The sequence below is a fragment of the Lissotriton helveticus genome, chromosome 7, assembly GCF_964261635.1.
Source record: "Lissotriton helveticus chromosome 7, aLisHel1.1, whole genome shotgun sequence".
NCBI lineage: Eukaryota > Metazoa > Chordata > Amphibia > Caudata > Salamandridae > Lissotriton > Lissotriton helveticus.
In genome coordinates this window covers 425687034-425710601 of record NC_136068.1, presented here as the reverse complement: position 1 = coordinate 425710601, position 23568 = coordinate 425687034, and the positions used below count along the sequence as shown (strand labels likewise).

At 45.6% G+C, this 23568-nt stretch overlaps 1 protein-coding gene across 1 annotated transcript in view; it reads left to right on the top strand.

Annotated features, from left to right (window-relative positions):
- The window catches only part of MTCL2 (microtubule crosslinking factor 2), an 870692-nt gene that overhangs the window by 555125 nt on the left and 291999 nt on the right, over window positions 1-23568 (top strand). Inside the window, exon 7 of the mRNA XM_078652323.1 lies at window positions 14047-14295. Coding sequence (XP_078508449.1) covers window positions 14047-14295 — 249 coding nt within the window. The remainder of the gene's footprint in view (window positions 1-14046; window positions 14296-23568) is intronic.

The following is a 23568-nucleotide window of genomic DNA, read 5'->3' as shown; positions in this document are numbered from 1 at the left end:
GGGAGGGGAGCTGTAGGACACTGGGAGATCTGTACCCTTGGGAGTGGCTTATTTTGTTCACAGAGGCCTGTGAGGTGTTCTCATGGGGACTGGTCAGTCATTACAGTATGCTAAGCTTGCGGGAAAGGCCATAGAAATTTGGACTGAATTTCTGGAAATTCCTCCTCAAACGGAGACCCTGCTGACGGTGCTGGCAGTAGGTGCCTCCCAACACCTGGTGATGATATTTTATAAGGCTCTAAAAGGAGATAGGATTCGAAAGAGCCCTTAATCTAGACCGGTATGGAATGTCGAACCGAGGACCAGCTTACGGATGGAGAGTGGAGCATTTTTAGTGTGCTCATCTGAAGGGTATCATGAAATGCCAGGTTCAAACTGATACATTTCAAATATGTACACCGCACTTATTTGACTCTGATTAAGTGTAATGTATGCTGGAAAGGCTGCAACATGTCCGCGATGTGGAGTGGAAGGTGCTTCCTTATCTATACCTGGCGTGCATGTGTCCACACGTTCATACTTTTTGGGCGTCAGTAGCAATTACTGGCGTAACGAAAATTGAGGGGGCTTCCCTGCACGGTTTGAAGACGGGCCCGCGCCCCCTCCAGGCTCTAACAGGAGCTCTCTGGCCAGAGTGCAGTGCCGAGGGGGCCCCCTGGAGCTTGGGCCCCTCCCACACTGCGGAGGCCTTGTTACGCCCCCGGGGGCAGTGACTGGGATTACACTTGTGGTCGTCCTGCAACACTACCTTTTGAGCATAATAACAAAAACGCTAGTGAAAAAATACAATGGATATTTCCAGAAACTATGAGACGTATGGTCATGGGTTTTATTGGAGACAGTGACCCTTTGCTATATCTCTGAAGCAGTGACAAAGCTGAATGGGTGCTGGCAGAGGAGATTCGCTTCAGCTGTGCAGAAGAGGTGAGAGGGTGCTAGACGACCTGGACACCTGGGCTGCCAAACTTAGTGTGTTCCAGGAGACTGATGAGGGGGCCAAACACCCGGGAGAACAGACACAGGGATCTGAAAATGGAACACAATCACACTGGTTTTGGGAGGAAAGAGGAAAGACTGTGAGAAGGGGATGATGGGACCATACACCCGGGAGAACAGATACAGGGATCTGAAAATGGAACACAATCACACTGCTTCTGGGAAGATGGAGGAGAAGCTGGGAGGGATAGAGTGAGTGTTACGAGATAGAGAAATACTAGGTAAATCCATATACGCTAACCTTTCAAATAAAAATCACCAATAATTATACTTTCAGCGGTCTACTAATTTATAGACCACCAAACGCCAAAACACCTCTAATTGAGCTACTAAGCCCATTTCTAGAATCCAGTGTGACGTATAGCGACTATACAATTCTAGGAGATTATAATATACACCTGGAAAAAACATCAGACCCCAAGGTAAAGTCACCTAAAGACGAAATATCAAACTTTGGTTTAGAGCAGAAAGTATATACAGACACGCATTGCGCCGGCCACACCCTGGACGGAATTTTTACTTCATGTCAGAAGTTATATATAACTGATACGCTCTTAATTCCAGGGTCTGACCATAAGATGGTCTCCTTCTTCTTAGAAAATATGCAAGATACAGGAAGACAGGCAAAAGCCAAAAAAAACACATACCATGACTGGTCAAAAATCCAGCCCCAAATATTCATAGATACTCTATGTTCATCGTACCCAATTTTAAATGCAGACAGCAATAAAGCCTGTAAACAAATTAATACATGGCTAGAGAACGCAGTCCAAATTACAGTCCCACAGAAGAAAATTACTCTCAAAAGAAAGACCCCTTCACAGCCATGGTTCTCAGAAGCTCTGAAGAAAAAAAAAATGTAGAAGAGCAGAAAAGAAATGGAGAGCTAACTATGAGGCAGAGCAAATAATCGAATATAAAACAATACTTGCTAGCTACAAAAAATTAATAACATCAGAGAAAAGCAAATACTTTATCCCAAAAATTAATGCATCAAAAAACTCCAGTAAAACCCTTTTTTCCACGGTTAAAAAACTTTCCAAGATTGAAAATAGCATCCCAGAAGAAATGTCATCAGAATTTTGTAATACTCTGGGTGAATTCTTCGTAAAAAAAGTTTCATCAGTCTACGAATCTTTCAAAAATTACAAAACAGACAAAACTGATCAGAAAGATCCAATCAATGCTCAAACAATAATTTCAGAGGAACAACTAGTTCAACCTACAATGTTCCAATTTACCATCCCAACAACAGACCAAATTCAGAAAGAATTACTTAACATCAATTCAGGCATCCCAACAGACCCCATGTCCGCCCAAAATAATGCAAATCTGCTCAGAACAATTGAGCATTGTACTAGCAAAATTATTCGGTCAAATAATCGATACCAATACCTTTCCGAATGACTGGAAAAAGATTTCCATCAGACCACTACTAAAAAAAAACAATTTGATAGAGACGAGCCAAGCAATTATAGACCCATAGCCAGAATTCCTTTTGCCGCTAAAATACTGGAGAAACTTCTGAACAAGCAGCTATCTCGATATCTGATTGACGGCAACTGGCTGGACGACTCTCAGTTTGGCTTCCGTGAAGCACACGGAACAGAAACTGCATTAATCACAGCAGTAGAAGAACTCCGGAAAGTGATGGACAACGGAGCGAAGGCCGCCTTGATATTACTCGACTTATCGGCGGCCTTCGACACGGTCAGTCATGAAATTCTTTTAAATCGATTAAAAACAGCAGGAATACATGACTCAACATGTATCCTCATGGAATCCTATCTTTCCAATAGAACCTTTGCAGTGGAAGTAGAAGGAGCAAAATCTAAAGCCTTTTTTCTACCATGCGGAGTTCCGCAGGGATCATCGTTAAGTCCCACCCTTTTTAATTTTTATGTTGCCCCACTTGCAGAGATAATAAGAAATTGTGGTTTTACCCAATATCATACGCTGATGATACTCAAATTGTAGTGACCATCAATAAAGACATAGAAGAAACAGCGTAAAAATTCCAACATTGTATGATACAGGTCAGCCAATGGATGGAAAGGAATTGCCTGAAGCTCAATGGAGACAAGAGTGAAGTGATGATATTAGGAGGTGACACAAACATCTGGTCCCCCGCATGGTGGCCTAAGGATATGGGCAGATGTCCTAGATCATCAGAAAAAGTGAAGAATCTGGGCGTTACCCTTGATATGAAATTATCATTTGAAGCTCAAGCCAACAAACTGTCATCATCACTCTGGTACATTTAAAAAATGATAAAAAAACTATTTCCATATTTACCACAGGATTCTCGTAAAACAGTGGTAACAGCATTAGCATTAGCAAGACTGGACTACGGAAATGGTTTATATGCCGGAGCCAGAAAAAAGATCATAGATAAATTACAACGCCTGCAAAATGCTGCAGCGAGACTGGTTCTAGACATACCCAGGTTTGAGCCAATCAAACACAGACTGAAAAGTCTCCATTGGCTGCCAATTGAAAAGAGGGTTAAATTTAAATCACTCTGCCTAACCTATAAGGCACTACAGGGAAAAGGATCACAATTTTTGAGACACCATTTGAAACAGTATGAACCCATGAGATCTTTGAGATCGGGCCAGATGAAACTAATTGCTGTCCCCAGATTTAAAAGAACCAACTGGGGAGGGAGAAGGTTCCTGGTACATGCCGCACGTGCATGGAATCAACTGCCTCTTAATATAAAAACCTGCCCATCTCTGGAAACCTTTAGAAAGGAAGTAAAGACATGGCTTTTCTCCGATTAACACCTGACACTGCTACAGAGCTGGAAAGGACTTATCTTAGCGCCAAGACGCCCATGGGCAATCGCTGCGCTCTATAAATTGACAAATCAAATCAATCATACAATAGAAATAGTGTAGCTCAGCTCACAACCCTGCACTGGGGAAAGGAGGCACACACCTGGCATAGAACTGTCCAGTTGGAAAGATGTGAAAGAACACTGTGATGTTGTTGCGTATAGTATATGACTTTTGTTATATGTGTAATTGCAAAGTGAAAACATTTTTTTTTATAAATCCAAGACACCAATGATGGACCAAAGCCCATCTTAGCCAGAATATCAAATAAATATGGCTGCTCTGCTGAACCGAAAGCCCAGGCTGCGTCCAGGGAAAGACCTACTGTCTGTTCCTCCATTGTCTCTCTCTATTCTGTTAAACTGTAAGGCCTCCTGAGATTCAACCTAGTACTCTGCCCGATATGAATCCTGGCGCTCGGAATTGACCACAGTCTCCATAATTCAGAATCATTAACACCTTTGTTAGTATGTTCATCGCAAATTTCAGAAGTGAGATAGGCCTATAACAGTGATCTTCAAACTGGGGAGCGGGCCCCCCTAGGGGGGCCCCAACTGATCCCAGGGGGGGCGCCAGGCTCTGCCCAAAAGAAGCATTTAGCTGATAACAGTGCTTTGTTTTAAGCTGACAAAGAGCGTCACAAAGCTGCTCTGTAATGGCCCATCGCTAACATGTTTTGTCCTTTATATTCTAGCTGGGAGAAGTTGTCAAAAGGGAAGGGACTCCAAATATTCTTCAAACCCCTCACCCCCACTTCTAATAGTCACAATGCAGACACTGTACATGTACGATACGGTACAAGTAAGGCCTGCTTGGCCAGAATAGTATGTTTGGCAATCATGGATTTGATTGCATTTTTAAAACATTAAGAGAACGTAACTGCAATGTTTAAATATGTATAGACATATTTAAACATTGCCAATTTAATAAAATAGTTTTGAAAAATTATTAGGGAGTCCCGATCATTTTTTTCACCCATAGGGCATTAAAAAGTTTGAAGACCACTGGCCTATATGATGAACATCCATTTTGAGGTCTTCCTGCCTTATGTATGACTACTACCGTGGCCAAGCATAAATCTTGGGGTAGTCTGCCTTCGGCCCTTGCTCCATTGCATAAAAAATTGCTAAACATGGGCCATCAGTTCACTTGAAAATATTTTTGATCAACATGCCGTTCTTGCCATGAGGTTTTCCATTGCATCTGTGATTTCCTCCACCATTAGGTCAGCCTCAAGTATTTCTCAGTACTCTAACTAGAACCTTGGCATTGGCAGCTCATTTACAAAAACAATCTGATAGAAACATCTAGCTGCAGATTGCTTACTTTAGATTTAGTGTAGGCGCCAGACTGAATCGGGAAAATTTTGTACAGCAGTACATCCGCATGCTGGTCGAGGGCTTCGAGCGAGGCTGTAGCAAAGTCGTCCTCTAGATGTGACATTGATGGATTCCATAAAAGCCCTCCTCCGACATACTGACGTCAGTTTCTTCTTTTCCACGCTTACAACACGGTTCCGATGATCGGTTAATCTGGACATTTTTTTGCCTACCTCGATGATTTTGTTGAAAAGTACAGTGTGTGTTTTCTATGTCCTCAGAGTGCAGTCATATGCTAAAGGGGGGTTTGATATCCCCAATTTTGAGGCTTACTACCTCAGTGCCCAGGCACATTTTCTGTACCACTGGCTGCGACCCACCAACTATATGCCACAACTAGTGGCAGAGGACTGGATAGCGCGCCCGCCACCCCTAAATGGCATAGTTCATGGGCCGGCTGGCATCTTGAACATGCACCCTACGACGGTTTCCTGTACGATAGATGCGTGGCATAGAATAATCCGCAGATTACAACTCCCTTTGCTGTATGCACCACCCATGCCTATGACGTATCACCCACACTTGGCAGTGTTGTAGGAGACTGGTTTCCCACTCATGTGCAGACGACTGCAGAAGCCCACGTGGGGAGATGTGTTTCTCAATGGAATATTCTGCACTAGGGAGCAAATCTTTGGTGACATTGACCCCACTCCCCTTGAGGTTTTTTATTACGTGCGGCTTCGAGAAGGGATGAAAAACCTTTTATCCGAATATCCTAATGAACCTGAGGTCATCCCTCCGTTGGCCATACTACTTAACAGTACCGAAGGCACGCACCTGGTCTCTGGTTTATATGGAAGTATACGTGCACACACCTTAGAGGTTGGTGGAAAGGCGCGCAGCTACTGGGAACAGGACATAGGGGAGGCTATCCCTGATGAGACCTGGAAGTATTGTTTCGAATTGACAGGACGCATAACGTCCAGTTGCAGATTTAAAATTATCCACTATAAATTTCTACATCGCACCTACTATACCCCTGCACGGAAATATCGGTTTCGCTTGACAGACTCTGACCGGTGTGAGAGGTGTGGGCAACCAGGGGCCGATTTCTTCCACCTAGCTTGGCTTTGCCCACAGGTTGCGGTCTATTGGGAACAGATACACGGTGCATTGGAGAGTATGTTATCTATCAAACTGACTAGGGATCCATTGCTCTTTTTATTGGGACACACACCGCACATACCCAGAACATATAGGAAATTTATTGATACTTCTCTTCTGTTGGCTAAACGGATACTGGCGTGTCGATGGGGTAGGGGAAGAGCCCCGAAATTCAAGGAATGGCTCCAAGATATGTTGCACAGTCAGGACCAATACAGTTTATATGTTGAAACACAACCAATAAAATCTAGACCAGCAGATATCTGGGGACCACTACAGTCCTACACATTACAAAAGGAGACAGACGATGAGGGAGGTGGGTGCCAACTGGATGCTGGAACCCCCGGAGGGCCATAGGGGAGGGGAAGGAATGTAACCATCTTGAATGTTATTGTATACTGTGGTCACTTGAGTATATTGGGGTCGAATAATGTTTCACCGTGATGGGCCCTGAGTTTCGTGATAACGTTTAATAACTATTCTGTTGAACAACTACTGCTGTTATTGCAGATAACTGATTGACACACTGGTAAAATGTCACCCCATTGCACGAATCTGTATGTATGGGATAGTCCCTTCATTCGCTACCCTACTGTCTTGATTGAACGATTGTATACTGTAACAATGCAGTGCCTTGCGGATTGCCCATTTATTATGTATGAGAAAATGTTATAAATAAGCGTTTAAAAAAAATTTAAACCGTCCTCTGCTACCAGAAAACTGATCCAGCTCTACACTTTATCAGGGATCTATACTCATCAATATTTCACACAAATGGCCCATACACATTCACCCATCTCATTAATCCCTGCTTCGCTGGGAGTCAAGTTTTAATGACGTGATAAATTGTTTCCTTCACAGGTTCATGCCTAACATTTCTAAATACATAACTAAACCTGTATATCAACTCTCTTTCCTCTCTGTCGATGGACCAATTAGTTGAGAAGTTGATGTTAATAATAGTACTATCTAACTAGCTAAATAATCACAGACTGTCTGTAAGATTAATACATTTTATCTCAACTGAATTAATTCTCATTGCATACAGGTTACAAATGCAAACAAATGACCTCACAAAGGGAGAGAAAAACAATCAGCAAATGCAAACAGTGTCATACTCATCAGCAATTAACAATATGCATATGAAGAAGTGGATAGATAAAGAGACATAAGTTTCAGCAAAATAATGCGAAACAATATACATATGACGGAGTGGATAGATAAAAAGACATAAATCAGGAATAGGACAGGAACAGCTAGGCCTCTCTGCAAACCGACGGACAGCAACGCATCACCCCTCTCTCCTCTCCTTCCAACCTAAACGAGAGCTACTGGTAACCACACCCTCAAAGGCACCCAACTTATACACTAAAACCTACATGTCCAACCCACATTAGTTAAAAGATTTCACAGAATTCGACTGCTCATTGGAGGGTTTGGGAGGTGGTGTATCACACCACTGTGATTTCATTCATAATTTCTGCATGCTCATTGTTCTACATCCTTTCTCATTACATAATATTTTGACTAGGTTATTCAATTTACTACTTGTTACATTACATTATTTTCACATACATTTCTCATCCACGTCCACAGAAGAAGTCTTGGGGTCCCACAGCCAGTATCATCTCTTGGCAGGCGAACAATGTTCTTTGAACTAAACAACCTTGGACTTTTGGTCCCCCTTTGCAGCGCTCAGCTCTTCTGTCTGTCTTGTCGGTCATTCTTACTCATTTTCCAGCCCGTCATCTATCCAGTCAATTTAAGAAATTGCAGGCCTATTCGGTTTACTAGGACAAATGGAAACATATACATCTATTAATTACATGGAAATGCACTTTTCACGGTTTACCACCCACCTTTGCACTTATCCCCTGTTAATATTTCTCAGTAGAAACTTAAAGCAAAAGCGGCATTATTTATTATTATTTTTAAAGCAAGATGCAATATGCAGCCTAGACATGCAGTAGAGTTTGTTTCTCTCGAGACACAATGTTATATGCGGCCTAGTTCTTTCTTGCATTAGTTCACATTAGTGCACGCATGCGCAAATCGTTTTCCCACGTGTTCATGTGATTTGCATGTTCATTTTCCACTTTTTGTATGTATTATGGGGCTGTTAATCCCAGCAGGTTTCTTTTTGCGAAATTCTGCTCCATCAGGTGCAACCAGATAAAATAATTTGTTTTCTTCCTTTTGATTCTGTAGCCCCCGGTAATGTGCAAAGATCTCGAACACTCTCTCCTGCGAGCCTATGTTTGTATCAACAATTAACATAATATCATGCGAATATAATTTTATTTTCCCCATCTGTGATAGAGACGAACAGATGTTGGCACTATCCCTAATAGCTATTGCCAAAGGCTCAATGAAGAATCCACTGTTTGGATATTATATTTTGTGTGTATGAGAATTGTACAAAGATATTTGGCTGTATTCTGCAACTTAAAATTGCCAGCACATGTACATGGTGTTTTTAAATATGGTGCCTAATCTTTGTGTTAGTATATACAAAAGTGATTACTTTTTTTGTTAATCATCTCTGTATGCCCTCCACAAAATGCCCTTTCCTTTGAGCTCTGTGGATTTAATATGCCACTTCTTCTGGTCTGTTCCACCAATGGCTCCAAGTACTGTGCCCCTATTTAATACATTCCACTTCTCAATGACGCCCCTCTAACCATAGCTTCCCATGCATATCCGCACTGTCACCTCCTATTTGACATCTAACCGTTCTTATATTGGTCTCTCACATACCTCATGTCCTCTTAGACCATGTACAATCCATCTGGCCATGACCCAACCCCCACTTGCTCTATTATGTGCTCCACAAATGTTCTTTGCATGTATCACAGTTAGCACTTTTTGATGTTCCCTCACCTCAGATTGCCCCCTTCTATTCCCCAAATGCCCCCTGCCACTAATTCACAGCTTTACATACCAAGCCCTCCTCCATCATAGCTTCTGTGACATCTCTGTGTCCCAGTTGTCCAGCCTTCCCTCCCGATGTGCTCCAGAGATCTGCGTTTTTTAATGTACTCACTTTCTTGAAACTGTGACATTTTAACTGTTGGTAAATGGCATTTCTGTTTTAAGTGCATGGTATTTGGATCCCTTAGTCTTCATAAAGACCTATCAATCAATCAATCAACCAGGGAATTGTAAGCGCGCTACTCACCCGTGAGGGTTTCAGGGTGTTGATGAGGGGTCCGCAGATCTGTTTAGCCGAAGAGCCAGGTCTTGAGGGTCTTCCTGAAGGTGTTCAGGGAGGGGGCGCGTCTGATGTCTGCCACTAGCTCGTTCCAGGTTTTGGCTGCAATGTGAGAGAAGGATCTTCCTCCTGCTCTTGCTCTGTGGATATGCGGGGTTTCGGCCAGTGCGAGGTTGGAAGATAGGAGGTTTCTTTTGGGTTCATGGAAGGTGATTCTTTCGTTGAGGTATTTGGGTCCATTGTTGTGTAGGCATTTGTAGGCATGAGTGAGGATTTTGAAAGGGACTTTTCTCCACGGGGAGCCAGTGGAGACTTCGTAGGTGTTCACTGATGGGTTTGTGGCGGGGTATGCCGAGGACGAGTCTGCCGGCGGTGTTCTGTATTGTCTGTAGTTTGCGGAGTAGGGACTTATGATGCCGGCGTAGAGTGCGTTTCCATAGTCCAGTCTGCTGGTGATGAGTGCGTGGGTGACTGTCTTCCTTGACTCAGGGGGAATCCACTTGAAGGTCTTGCGGAGGGTGTTGAAGCAGCCGGAGGTGACGGCGTTGACCTGTCGGTTCATGGTGAGTGATGAGTTGAGTACGATGCCAAGGTTCTTGGAGGGGGGTAGGTGGGCTTCCGAGTATGGTCGGCCAACAGGTGCTGTCCCATGCAAACGAGGACTTCTGTCTTCTCAGCTTTGAGCTTCAGGCAGCTGTTGGTCATCCAGACTGTGATGTCTTGCATTGCTTTCTGGAAGTTGAGTTTGGCAGTGGTGGGGTCTTTGGAGAGGGAGAGGATGAGCTGGGTGTCGTCGGCGTAGGGTACGATGTTGAGGCCGTGTTGTCGGATGATGGCTGTGAGGGGGGGCCATGTAGATGTTAAAGAGGCTGGGGCTCAGGGATAAACCCTGTGGGACGCCGCAGATGATTTTCGTGCGGTCAGAGAGGAAAGGTGGGAGTCTGATCCTTTGGCTTCTTCCGGTGAGGAATTATAGGATCCAGTCCAGGGCTGTTCCTTGTATGCCTGCTTTATGTAGTCTGGTGACTAGTGTGCGGTGGGAGTCAGTTTCGAAGTCCGCTGATAGGTCGAGTAGGATGAGGGCTAAGAAGTGGCCTTGGTCCAGGAGGGTGTGGATGTCGTCTGTGGCGGTGAGTAGGGCGGTCTCTGTGCTGTGGTTGCTTAGGAATCCAGATTGGGACGGGTCCAGGACTGCATTCTCTTCAATGAATCGTGTCAGTTTCCTGTTGACTGTTTTCTTTGCAACTTTGGCTGCTAAGGAGAGGAGCGAGATGGGGCGATAGTTCTTGAGGTCAGTGGGGTCAGCTGTGGGCTTCTTGAGCTGAGGTCTGACTTTTGCGCCTTACAGTCATCTGGGAAGGTGCCTGTTTTGAAGGTGGTGTTGATGGTGCTTTGTAGTTCGGGTGCGATGGCGGCTGCGGCTCTGTGGTAGATGTGAGGGGGCAGGGGTCGGTGGGGACCCCCGAGTGGATGCTTTTCATGGTCGAGGCGGTATCTTCGGCTGTGATCGGTGTCCAGTTGGAGATAGTGGGCTGGCTGGGGTTTCTGGTGGCATCTGTGGCACCTGGTGGTTGGTCGATGAAATTGTCGTAGAGGTTTTTGATCTTTAGGTGGAAATAGGTTCCAAGCTTGTACCAGAGGTCTTAGGATGGGGTGATGTCTGTGGCTTCGCAGCTAGGGTTTGTGAATTCTTGAGTGACACTAAAAAGCTCCTTGGAGTTGGTGGAGTTGGCCATGATTTTGTTGTGGATGCAGTTTCTATTGGTGGCTCTGATCTGGTTGTGGTAGTCTGTCATGGTGTCCTTGTAGGTGGTGTGGTTTTCGGTGTTCTTGGTGTTTTTCCAGTTCTTCTCCAGGCGTCTGCAGGTGCATCTAGCTTCTTGGAGAGTCTTGGTGAACCAGGCGGCTTTCCTTGGGTGTTGTCGGTCGGGGTTGCGTAGCGGGGGAGCTCGTCAGCGCAGTCGCAGAGCCAGGTGTGGAGTTCTCTGGCTACATCGTTTGCGTCGGGTGCCCAGGTGTGGTTGTCTCGGGTGAGGGTGGAGTGAAGTCGCTCATCAGTAATCTTGCTCCAGTTCCTTCGAGGGGCTGGTTTGGGTCCCTTGGATTTGTTGATGGCGAAGTGTATTGCAGTGGTGGTCGGTCCATGGCGGCTGCGTTGTGTGTCTGAATTGGACGCTGTTTCCTGCTGCGAAGATAGGGTCGAGGGTGTGTTCTGCTCTGTGGGTCGGTGTGTTGATGAGTTGTTTAAGTCCGATGCTGGCAAGGTTGTCACGAAGGATAGTGGAGTTGTGGTCGCTGGGGTTGTCGAGGTGGAAGTGCAGGTCTCCAATGAGTATGTAGTATGTTGAGGCGATATGTTATGATAATATGTGGTTTGGCTTACATTTGTTTGTTTACCAAGTAAAGATGTGTGAGACATATAGGTTTTCGTAATGATAAACCAAAAATAATCTACTGTACAGCATTTTGCTGTGTAAGCATTTTAAGATCACCAATTACAAAGCAAGCTTTATCTTCGAACTCCTTTTCGTAATACTCTCCCTTTTTGATGCATTCTGTTCAGCAAGGGGGAACATTACGAGCTTTCATATAGTAATTCAAGATGTTGCTTAGTTATGGGATTTTCTTTCTAGGACTGTTGGAGATAACACAGTCGCATAACAATTATCAACTAACGTCACTATCCAAAATGCTTGTTTTATAGGGTTAGCCATTTCATGTTCTAAGTACCATGGTTTATCACTCCCTCGCTGCTCTAGTGCTACCTCTCCATACCCTCTACCTCGATCTGCCCTTTCGAAGTGTCCCAAGGTACAACCTCTCACATTGTGCCCAGCTGTACACTTGGCATGGCCCTACCTCCATTTGCAAACCTAGTGCCTCCCTTTGAGCTTCTAGCGCCCCCTATCTCAGTCTACTCAACACCAATGGTCTCCATTCAGCTTTCTATCCCTCTGTCTCTGATGCCACTTGTATTTGTCTCTTATTTCCAATTACCTGACCCTCAGACACCTGTTCTCTTGGTTCCCCAGCAGGCTCCTTTCCATGCTCTCCTGTGTTTACCATAAGTACCCCAGATTCTTTGTCCTAAATGCCACCTCTCCTTTCCCTCCACTGGTGCTGCTTTGCAAGAGCCAATACCTTTGTGCCTCAGAAACAACATGCCTGGGCCCCCAACTGCATTCTTTTCTGGTGCCACGGGCACATTCTACATCTTGGGCCAGATTCTCCTTCTCTTTACCCCCAAATCAGAGTTCACTACATACCTACATAAACACTCAATAACCTCTCTACAAGCCCCAGGCGCTACTCAAGCTCTATATATACCCTTTCCCATACCACCTGCCAACAGTTTCCATCGTATGCCCATATTGTTATGCCTCAAATGTCTCTACTCTATTCCTCCACATAATTAGCCTCTAAAATTGACCCCTGTGCTGTTCACCAAACCCAATCATCTCTTTTTGGTTTCCTCCCTCAGTGCTGCACATTACCCATTTAGGTCCGTCCAGATAATGATATGATTACCTTTGAGCCACTAGTGACCCTTAAGACCAGTCATCCTTTAGAGTGCGTCCAGATGCTCTGTCCCTCCCAGATCCTCACTGTCAGTGCCCAGACCTCTTAAACTTGGAGGTCTCCAAATTGCACTCTTACTTTGAGATTAAATAGTCATGCCCCCCCTTAACTATACTGGAAAAACTCTGTCTGTAAACCAGATGCTTACCATATGGTCTCCTGACATACATTTCTCCCCTTTCTATGTACTCAAGAGCAGTGGCATAATGCAAAATGATGGGTTCCCCCTGCAGAATGTGAAGAGGTGCCACTTACTGTCCCATATCTCACAGATATTGATTGGCCTTGGGCAGATATGGGGGCCCTTGACAGGTTAGGTGGGCTGAAAGGTTGGGGCTTTACGCCCCTGCTCCAGGAACTGCAGGGGCTCTATTTGTGTGCCCCAGTCCTCAATCATCCTTTGACGAGCTACAGCAATTTCCCTATCTAAGCCATCTCTCCATTCCCCTACACCAAGTTGCCCTCTGCACACTAATGCCAAATGTCTTGTATCAGTGGCCCCCCCTCCATCTGTTTTAATTTTAATTCTAAATTCTGCAACTTCCAGAATTAATAAATCAGATTTCTATTCAAAGGGTTTTTCTTGTTTTGAAATAAACGTAATAACTTATTCCTCCAGACCATGGCCTGTTCTATGTAAAATATCTGTCTGCAGCAATTGTGTTCTGGGAAATATTTGAATCAGTTGGTAGTAAATATGTGATATGGGATGTGTGCAGTGTGAAGATTAAAAAGTGCAATTATTTAAAGTGGAGTTACTCATTTCCCAGTATCTGACTTCAATAGTACAATGTGTTTAGTATTATTATTATTTTTCAAGTTATAAAAGTCTGGTTTTCACCGACTAGCTTTAATGGTATTACTATTGTTAGTAACCTTTCTACTCTCACTGATTTTTTTTTTTTACATTCATTCAATCCATGCCATCCCTATGTTTCAGCAAATGGACTGTGGCAAGCCGATGTTGGACAAAGCTTCATCAGACCTCAAGTCTGCTCTAATGCAGGAAAAGGAGGATCACCAGCATTTACTCGCGGAGTCACATGGTGCCGTCATGGACCTCACGAAGCAGCTGCAGATTAGCCAGAAGAACTGGGAGCAGGAGAAGGTGGAACTCCTCCAGCGATTCAGAGATGAGCAGATCCAGTCTGATCAGCTCGTAATGGAACTCCAGAATAAGATGACCCAGGTGAGGAGCCAGATGGCATGTAAAGGAGCTGCAGAATAAAGCGCCACAGATTGAGAGTAAAATGGTACTAGGCTATGGTACCTTGGTTAATAAAACCCCTGCAGAATAAAATGGCCCATGCCAGGGTACCGAAGCTAATAAGGACGCAGCAGAATAAAGTGCCCCAAGTTAGCGTATCGGAGCTAATCAGGGGCTGTAGCATAAAATTGCTCACTTTAAGGTACCAAAGGAAGTTAGAGTACCAAAATAAATAAGATGATGATCCAGCTCAGCTCTAAATAAAATCCGCAAACCATCACCACACTCCCTAGGAGCTAATCATACATTACTCGTCAGTGGGGCCCATTACACCGCGAGTCATTCATTCACTCATTCATTCACCCTGCTCCCAGGATTGGTGATAACCAGAGGAGAGCTGCTGGATTTTAGCGGAGTGTCTTATTTCATACTAAAAGTTTATACACTATATACATCTGCAGTTTGTCGATTTTACCATGGTTTTATTCTTAAAGAACACTAAAACACCCCACCATTTGGTCAATGGATCTGCTAGTAAAAGTTAATGTATGGATAACAAGACCAGCTTAATTCTCCATTTATTTAATTTTTATTTAAAGGTTTTTAATCTCCTAGCATGACCTGACTTTATTCACCTTATTTAAAAATCATTTAAACATTTAATAACCTAGAGAAAAAAAAGAAATTAACTACAAACATTCATATTTATAAGCATAACAGTTCAGAAGAAATAAGTCAAAGTAATATTACCATGATTTCAGGACACGGACATCAGAGCAAGGACAACATAGTTCCCAAAAACCACCTTTCTATTCTGTCTTGATGTTCACCTCCCATCCAGACTCTGCACTCATCAAAATTTAAAGTAAAAAATGTCAAAGTCTTTGCACCATAACAATAGTTCATCAGTCCGGCAGCATGTCGTGGTGCTAAAAGAAATTTAAAAGCAAGCTTTTTTCTTACTTCCAAACGTCCTCTTTTATACCCTTTTACCCTAACTTATCTATCTAAAACTTGCAACCTTTGGGGTCCTCGCTTATTGCCATTGGTCGAAATAAGGGGTGGATGAGCATAACCTCATCTCCTTATTGTCCACGTTTCCACAAAATCATCGTTTTAATAAAGTCTCAATTGTCCTTTCATAGTTTTTTCAAATTTGTACTTTAAATTGTTAGTTCAGACTAGTTTCTCAGGCTCACGATGCGGACATACAGGATTTTGGCATCCGATTCAGGATCAGGCCACACTGACCTTGACCCACGCTGTACAGGCACAAGCTGCTTGCACTTCTCTTGAGCCCAGTGGCACATGCGCAGATTATCACAATCTCAGAGTCTTTCGATCCTCCTTTTTCTAAATAGGCCTCATGGGCGTTTCTGGGAACTATTACAGAAACAAACACAATTAAACGTTAGATTTTGAAATATAGCACTTCTGTTTACCTCCCCCCCCCCATTCTAAGGTAACCCTGTTAGTTTTTACCTAACAGTTTTGCCACAAATATGCATGGTTTACTTACCATTCTCCATCATTTCTGCCATAAAAGACATACAAAAGCTTACATGCTCAGGTTTTTCATTAGATTGACATTTACGTTTCGCATAAGTAGAACAAATTCACTTAATTAGTATGTTATAGTCTGCAACACAAGCATATTAGTATCCCATGCGCATTTGTGTATGTACATTCTGTTCTACGTTGGTTAATTTCAAAACCACACGATTAGGCCTGGGCAAAGCACTACGTTTGCGTAGTTTGCGAAGTTTGCGCAACTTCGCAGTACGCGAACTGCATGTAGCACAGTACGAACACGCGTAGTGCAGCGCTCATTTTTTGCTTGCTCGCGCTCCTCAACGTCAAGTTGGCGACCTCGAGCAAGCAAAATGACATCCTGGCGAGACTTTTTCCTCGTTCGTGATCAGCAACATCAAGTTGCCGATCGCGAGGGGGCGTGGTTTGCCGCGCAATGGAGGCAGCCGTGGCAGGGTAGAGCTTCGATCTGAGCTCCCCTTCCCCGGGCCGATTCGCCGACCCAGATATCCTGACAAGGCTGTAGCTACCGGTAGAACCGGAGGAGAAGCTTGCCCACCTGACATTTCATTTTGGGGCTGACAGCTTGTTGGGCTCCGCACCGGTGCAGTCGAGGAGATCGCCGCCGCCCCAGACGCTGCTGTCCCGGCGGGCTCGCCTACGCGAGGTCGCGGCTCCACCCGGGCTGCTGGGCCTGAACCGGCGGCCGACACGACGCCCTGTCGGAACCAGCGGCGGCAGCGGATGGCTACCGGGAGGCTTCCCCCCCACTCGCAGATTGCATCACTGAGGCCCCACTCACCCCCTGCACGACTTAACCCCGGCTGGACTACGTCCCTGAGAGCCCCTACCGGAGGACTGACGGAACGGGGCGGACCCACGTACCGAGCGGCGCCGAATCCTGTGGTTGCTGTGGCTGGGAAGAGAGAAGGTGAGCCATGCTCGGACACTGCGCCGCTGGCTGTGCGGGAGGAGGACCCAGAAGCGCCAGAGAGCGGATCGCAGTCGTCAGCGTCCCGACAGACTTTGTGCCAGGGGGAACACACACCACGTGGAACGCTGCGGCCACTCTGATCACCGCCGACCCGGAGTGCCCGGCGGCGCGAGGCCGCGGCTCCTGCCTGTATCCTGGGCCACGAGCTATGACCTGCATAGCACATAGTTGGGGTTCGGGCCGTCCACGGGAAAGGGCGCGGTGACTTCCCCTGCCTCCGGGAGCAGTGCCCTTGCACCGGAAGCTACGGGGCGCTGAGCGGCTGCCGTGCTCTGGCCTCGTGAGAGACTGCTGCGGTGCTGTGGCGGCAGGACGATTAGGACCGCCGAACGGAGACCGCCAGTGGCCGCGCTCAAGGGAGACTGCAGGGGTGAAGGACATGATAGGCCGTAACAGGCTCTTGCAACGGCGGCTGGACTGCGCGTGAGGCCGGGTACGCAGATACATCACCAACACCACCTCCCCATAACAACAGGGCCAACAGCGGAGCGGGGGCACCTGCGGGCTCTGGAGCTGTGCGGACTCGCTGCTGGCCCCTGGGAGTGAGGCCGCCGTGGACCCGGAGCGGCACCTGGCTGGGCGACGGCACACGAGAGCGAGGCCCACAACACTGACAGCACCGGGACCCTGAGTGATGGACGGTTGGGGGGTCGACAGCTCCTGTGCTGCACCGGGATATCCCCAGCCCTAATCCATATCCTGCTCTGGAGAGAGGGACTCCACGTGCTTGATGGCTGGCGAGGCCCCCCCAACGGCTGAAGCCCCCAGCACTGACTACCCCCCGACCGTTGCCGAGGAACTCGGAGAGACCAGGCGTGGTGAGACAAGCCCCCCCTCGGGAGATAGACACGGCGTACCCCCCGGCTAGACATTCGCTCGCCGGGGAGCGCTGCACTGGCGGAGAGGAGCGGCGAGCACCAGACGGAGGAGCACGTATCGAGACGCCTACGCCCCGGCCGGCTCACCGGAGCCTCTTCTGTGAGCCGTGATCACTCACACACACTGGACAAGAATACGGGATTGAGAAAACCTTCGACCTATGCTCCTCCTCTCGCCGGCATACCAGCTAAAGTCATCACTTTTGAGAATGCTGCTGAAAATGATATGCGTCTCCTCTTTCGGTCACAGACAAATTCTTTTGTCAATTTACCAAAGATAGAACAAGATGCTCTTCGCAGCCTTACCTCTAATGAGAGAATTATAATAAAACCGGCGGATAAAGGTGGGGCCATTGTCTTGCAGGATAACATCGCGTACCACAAAGAATGCATGTGTCAATTGCAAGATACCAAATCCTACGTTCCTTTACTAATTGATCCAACTGAGCGATTAACAAACATGATTGGCCATCTGGTTGAAGAGACGGCTACCGAAGGCTGGATGACCCCACAAGAAGCATCATTTCTAAGGAATACCCATCCCACAATACCTTATTTTTACACCTTACCTAAGGTACACAAACCCCAAAGACCACCACCAGGACGCCCAATAATATCGGGAATCGGGTCTCTTCTAGAACCCCTCTCGACTTTCGTGGACCATTTCCTTAATCCGATGGTCAAAAAGATGCCAACGTTTCTGCAGGACAACAAAGATGTTCTTAGACTTTTGCCCGAAGTAGAATTCGATCTCTCTACTGACATCTTGGTTTCCTTTGATGTGGAATCATTATATACATCTATTCCACAAAACGAAACCTTGGAAGTAGTCAGAGCACTTCTCGAACAAAATGAATTGGAATCCATCACTCCTGTTTCTTTCATCATGAGCTTGGCAGAAATTGCCATGAAAGAGAACTATTTTAAATTCGAAGATACACTATACCTCCAAATTGCTGGGACCAGCATGGGCAGCGTTTTCGCGCCGAGTTTAGCAATTTGTATGTACATAACTTCGAACAGGAGGTAGTGTTAACATCTGGGAACCCCTTTCAACATTCGCTTCACATTTGGAAGCGTTACATCGATGACGTCCTGGTAGTGTGGCGTGGGGCAGTGGAGGACCTCCTTCTTTTCCATCAGTGGTTAAACAGACAAAATCAATTCCCGCGGTTTACCATTGAATACAGCAAGATTCAATTACCTTTTCTTGACCTTTTGATTCTGGCAACATCTACTGGGCTTGAGTCTGAACTGTATACGAAGCCAATGGCCCGTAACTCGCTTCTCAGTTATGAGAGTTGCCATCCGCGGTCATTAAGGAACAATTTACCCTTTGGCCAATTTCTTAGGATTCAACGGAATTGTTCAAATAAAACAACTTTTGTAAAACATGCCTCCAATCTTGAAAAACAACTGCAGAATAGAGGATACCCCAAAAAGATCATTCGGCAGGCCAAAAAACGTGCCTCGAATAACAACCGCGAGGCTCTTTTGGAATCACGTACTGAAAAAGAAAAGCAGGACCAAATTACTTGTGTTAACACTTTCAACACAAAATCCAACTTAGTACAGAAGATCGTACTAAAACACTGGTCTATCCTGAACACCGGAGGTGACCAGATACAGCGTCCTCTATTTGCCTTTAAAAGAGGTCCTAACTTGAGAGACAAGTTAGTACATACGCTGCCTAGAAATAAGACTCCTCGCCAGATTGGGACCCTGTGGGACTTACCTGCAGTGGAAGGCCATCATCCTTGTGGGACATGTGCGGCTTGTCCACAAACCTCAAAATTTTGTCTGTGGACATTGGTACAAATAGAGCATGGCAGCAGCGAAAATTTACAAACTGTAATAGCAACAACCTCATCTATTTAATCACGTGCCTTTGCCAGCTGCACTATGTTGGCATGAACACCCGGAAAATAAAACGAAGAATATCTGAGCATAAAAGCACGATACGTTGCCGTAAACAGGCAACCCGATTAACAGCGCATTTTCTGGAGGTGGGTCATGGTCCTAATGATTTCAATTTGACTGTCCTCGAACAACCTAACATTCCGGAACATGTAGCAGACATCGCAAGATATCTATTCAAGAAAGAACAAAAATGGATCTATAAAATGAATAGTGATAAAGCGGGCTTGAATGAAGATTTTCCGTGGATGTCTCTCTAACTGGGTGCATGTCCAACTATATGGAACCTCTTCATCAGAAAGGCTTTACAGAATACTTTCTAAATGACATAAAGCGTACAGTAAGACTAATAACATATCTGTAGGTTATAAGTAGTTTTCTGTGGGTTGCTTTCTTATCCCATCAGCGCCTAAAAACATGTTAATATCCACGAGATTTTAGCGCCTTTGAAAATCTATATGCACGTGAATATGGCATTTATCTTTCATCCGATACTGCCCCAATAGAAGAGAAGTGTAATTTTCAAAACAAACTGCATCACATTCCAACAGCGCCTAAAAATATGCACTTTGGCGTTGTTTATAACTTTTTATGTACATAAATAAGCATTTAATCCCTTGTTTAACATTGCCCCAAAGAAAAAGACTATTCTCATAAAAAAGTAAAAAAACTACAATTCCCATCAAGTTGGTGGTTTTGTAGTTTTATGGTCATGTGACCATTAAGGTACAATGTCACTCTCTGTAATAACGTCAATAGACACTTTCTAGAATTTGTGTACCACCGGATAGACCTGTCCCCATTAAAAAATCGATCTCACAGTGAACATTATTGATTTTAAGCCAATAATAATCCCTGAAAATGTAATCGAATGTCAGGAAATTGTAGACTTGAATAAATACTCTCTTTACGAAAAAATGACTGAGTAGGATTTGGCTGCATAAAAAATGGACATGTTCTTAAATAAACTACGATTCCCATGTTTCCTGGGGTTTTGTAGTTTTTTTGCTCATGTGGTACCGTTAGTCACGCGGTATCACTGTGACTTGATCAACAATAAAGATGGCCGATACGCAAACACCGGCGCCCCCCCAGCCAGCACAGAGGGACGCCCGGTGTACCGACGGAGAGGTTAGTCCTTTCCGAATAATGATTGCGTTCACATGCATCACTGGGGTAAGATTCGTCTCGAGTTTCACTCCCGCTAAGATCGGAGTTAGAAACAATGATCCTTTCTAAATATGTGATGTTGCTCTAGTACAAGACTCGACATCAGGGCAGGGCAACTTCCTGGCTCAATACGATCTGCGGGCATTTGACAAATTTAAGAAAAGTTGATAGATAGCAGTAGTTTACAAAAGATATACCGCATAAGTGTACTTAACAGCCGGCTGGCAGTAAATTGCACTAATAACCATATCCCTCTCTGACCGAGTTCATTCTTAACATCTGATATGGCAATGCATATTAAGAACCATATTGAGAGCTACGCAGACCATGATTTGGTCTTTACCTGTGAAATGTCTGTGAGTCTTTTTTTTGTTTTGTCTTGTTACCAGAGCGGTGCTCCACACACCTGAGCTGCTGCCAGGTGGGGTGATGATCTTTCCTCCTACCAATTAGGTAAGCGAGTGTGAGCTGGGATAATGGAAATTTCACCATATTCACTTAAGATTGCACTTGATTGGCATTTATGATTTGGACAAATTAATATTGTTCATTTCTGTGTAACGCTGATGTGTTGTTTGTGCTTGGTACAATTTTATTTTTAACAGGTTGGAGAAGAACAAGGAATATCCCTAAATCATTCAGGTATTCTTTTGCCTTTATTGCAGTAGCTGTATAAACCTAGGTCCTGATGAAAGCAGTGACGTATTTATAGCCACCGATGCTGAAACATGTTGACCCTACTTGCAGGTGGATATTTTGTTAAATCTGCCAGTTAATTCACATTTATATATTTTTAATATTGGGAGAGTTGAGAGAAACTATTAAAATTAATTCCCTTCTACTCAATCTCTACCTAATTTTAACACACTTCACGTTCGTTTATTCTCATTTATGCACTGCAAAACAGTTACCCATATTTACTCCAATAATAACAATTTTGGTTCCACCCATCACATAATTCATGTACCATCTACATTGAGTTTAATAGTCACAACATCATTGAGTGACTTATATAAACAAAAAAACTTTCTCCTGGGTAAGGAGAGCCCTGATGATGACTAGGGCGAACCGTTTGGGAATTGATGGGCACTTTTTCCCAATTGTGGGATTGTGTTGTTTTGTTGCACTTATTACACTTTTGTCCAACCTAACTCTATTGTACCTTCCATTACACACATCAGTATTCCACTTCGACCCTCAGACATTCTTTATGTTGTTTATGCATAGTATTGGGGCATATGTCTGATAGGGTCGTTAATCTAGCCTCTGGACCCTCTTTCTAAATGTTTGTTTTTTGGCACTCACACACACTGCCTTGCCCATGTCTGGAGGGGTGAGGATGCGTACTGGTACCGGCAACACATCTGCGAAAGGGAAACAGGCCAAACCGCTACCTACAATGGATACCAAATTGGACAGTGTCTTAGCTGTGATGGAACGCTTGGAGGAGTCCCTCCAACAGACACGCACCTCCCTAGAAAACAAGATCGACAGTGTGGCAATTGATCAGACCCATCTCAAGGCCGATCACACGAAATTGCAAGACCGCAACACCACGCTGGAAACCACAGTGACTGATCTGGGACCACGCGTCACTCAAGCGGACAAACATATACGCGACCTCCTCAACAGAGTTGAATTCCTGGAGGAGCGCGCTGAGGACGCAGAAGGGCGGGCGCGAAGAAACAACATCAGGCTGGTTGGCATACAGGAAAAATGGGAGGGGACGGACCCTACGCGCCACGTCGAGGATTGGCTGAGGGATCTCTTACCGGAGGGGACACTATCGCAGCACTTTGTGGTGGAGCGAGCCCACAGGGTACCCACTAGGCCCCTCCCCCCGGGATCTAACCCCAGACCGCTGATCTTTTGCATCCTTAACTATAGAGACCGTGACGCCATCCTGCGCGAATCCAGGAAATTAGGAGATGTACGAATAGACAATGCCACGGTGATGTTTTTCCCGGATTACACCATCCAGGTACAACGACAACGACATTCCTGTTTGGCGGTGAAACGCAGGCTGCGACAAGCGGGCCTCAAGTACTCACTCCTCTTCCCCGCACGTCTACGAGTGGTGGCGCAGGATAACACTCACTTTTTTACCAACCCTGAGGAGGTTGAAGCCTGGCTGGATGGCGGAGCGGGACACCCCGACAAGCGCGGGGCACTCAACACGCTCCCGGGGATCGAGACGAAGGCGCAGGCGCAAATCACCTGCGCCTCACACCTCGCAGGAAACGGTGACCCGCCCACCGCGAGCGGACCTATTTTTGCAGGAACAACAAGATGCGCTTCGCAGGGTCACGGAAATTAGCAGCTCTCCAGTGCCGTCCTCTGCCCCACACGCCAGTCCGCGCACTTTTCCCAGCGACGATGAAGCAATCTACGGCTTACCGGACTCTCAACAATCTGCAGATCTACCTGATGTCACACCGCAAACAGTGGATCTACTTGGCTGAGGAGAACCCCCTTGGGATCTTCGGAACATTCACACTGTAATGACTATTGTGCGCTCACGCCCCCTGCTCGACATGGGACACAGATTATTTGGGCGGCGGAGGCCGAGGGGGGATCCCCCCTTCCTCTACAAGGGGTGGAACCGCTGAAACACAGTGAGTACCACCTTACAGACATTGCAACTGCTAGACCTGTATCATTGCGGCGCCTTCCCGCCCCTTACCATACTTGCTACTGAGCTAACGATCCCGGCCTGACCTTGCCAGAGGTGTGCGTGTTCGCACGGACTTCCTTTCCAATCACTGC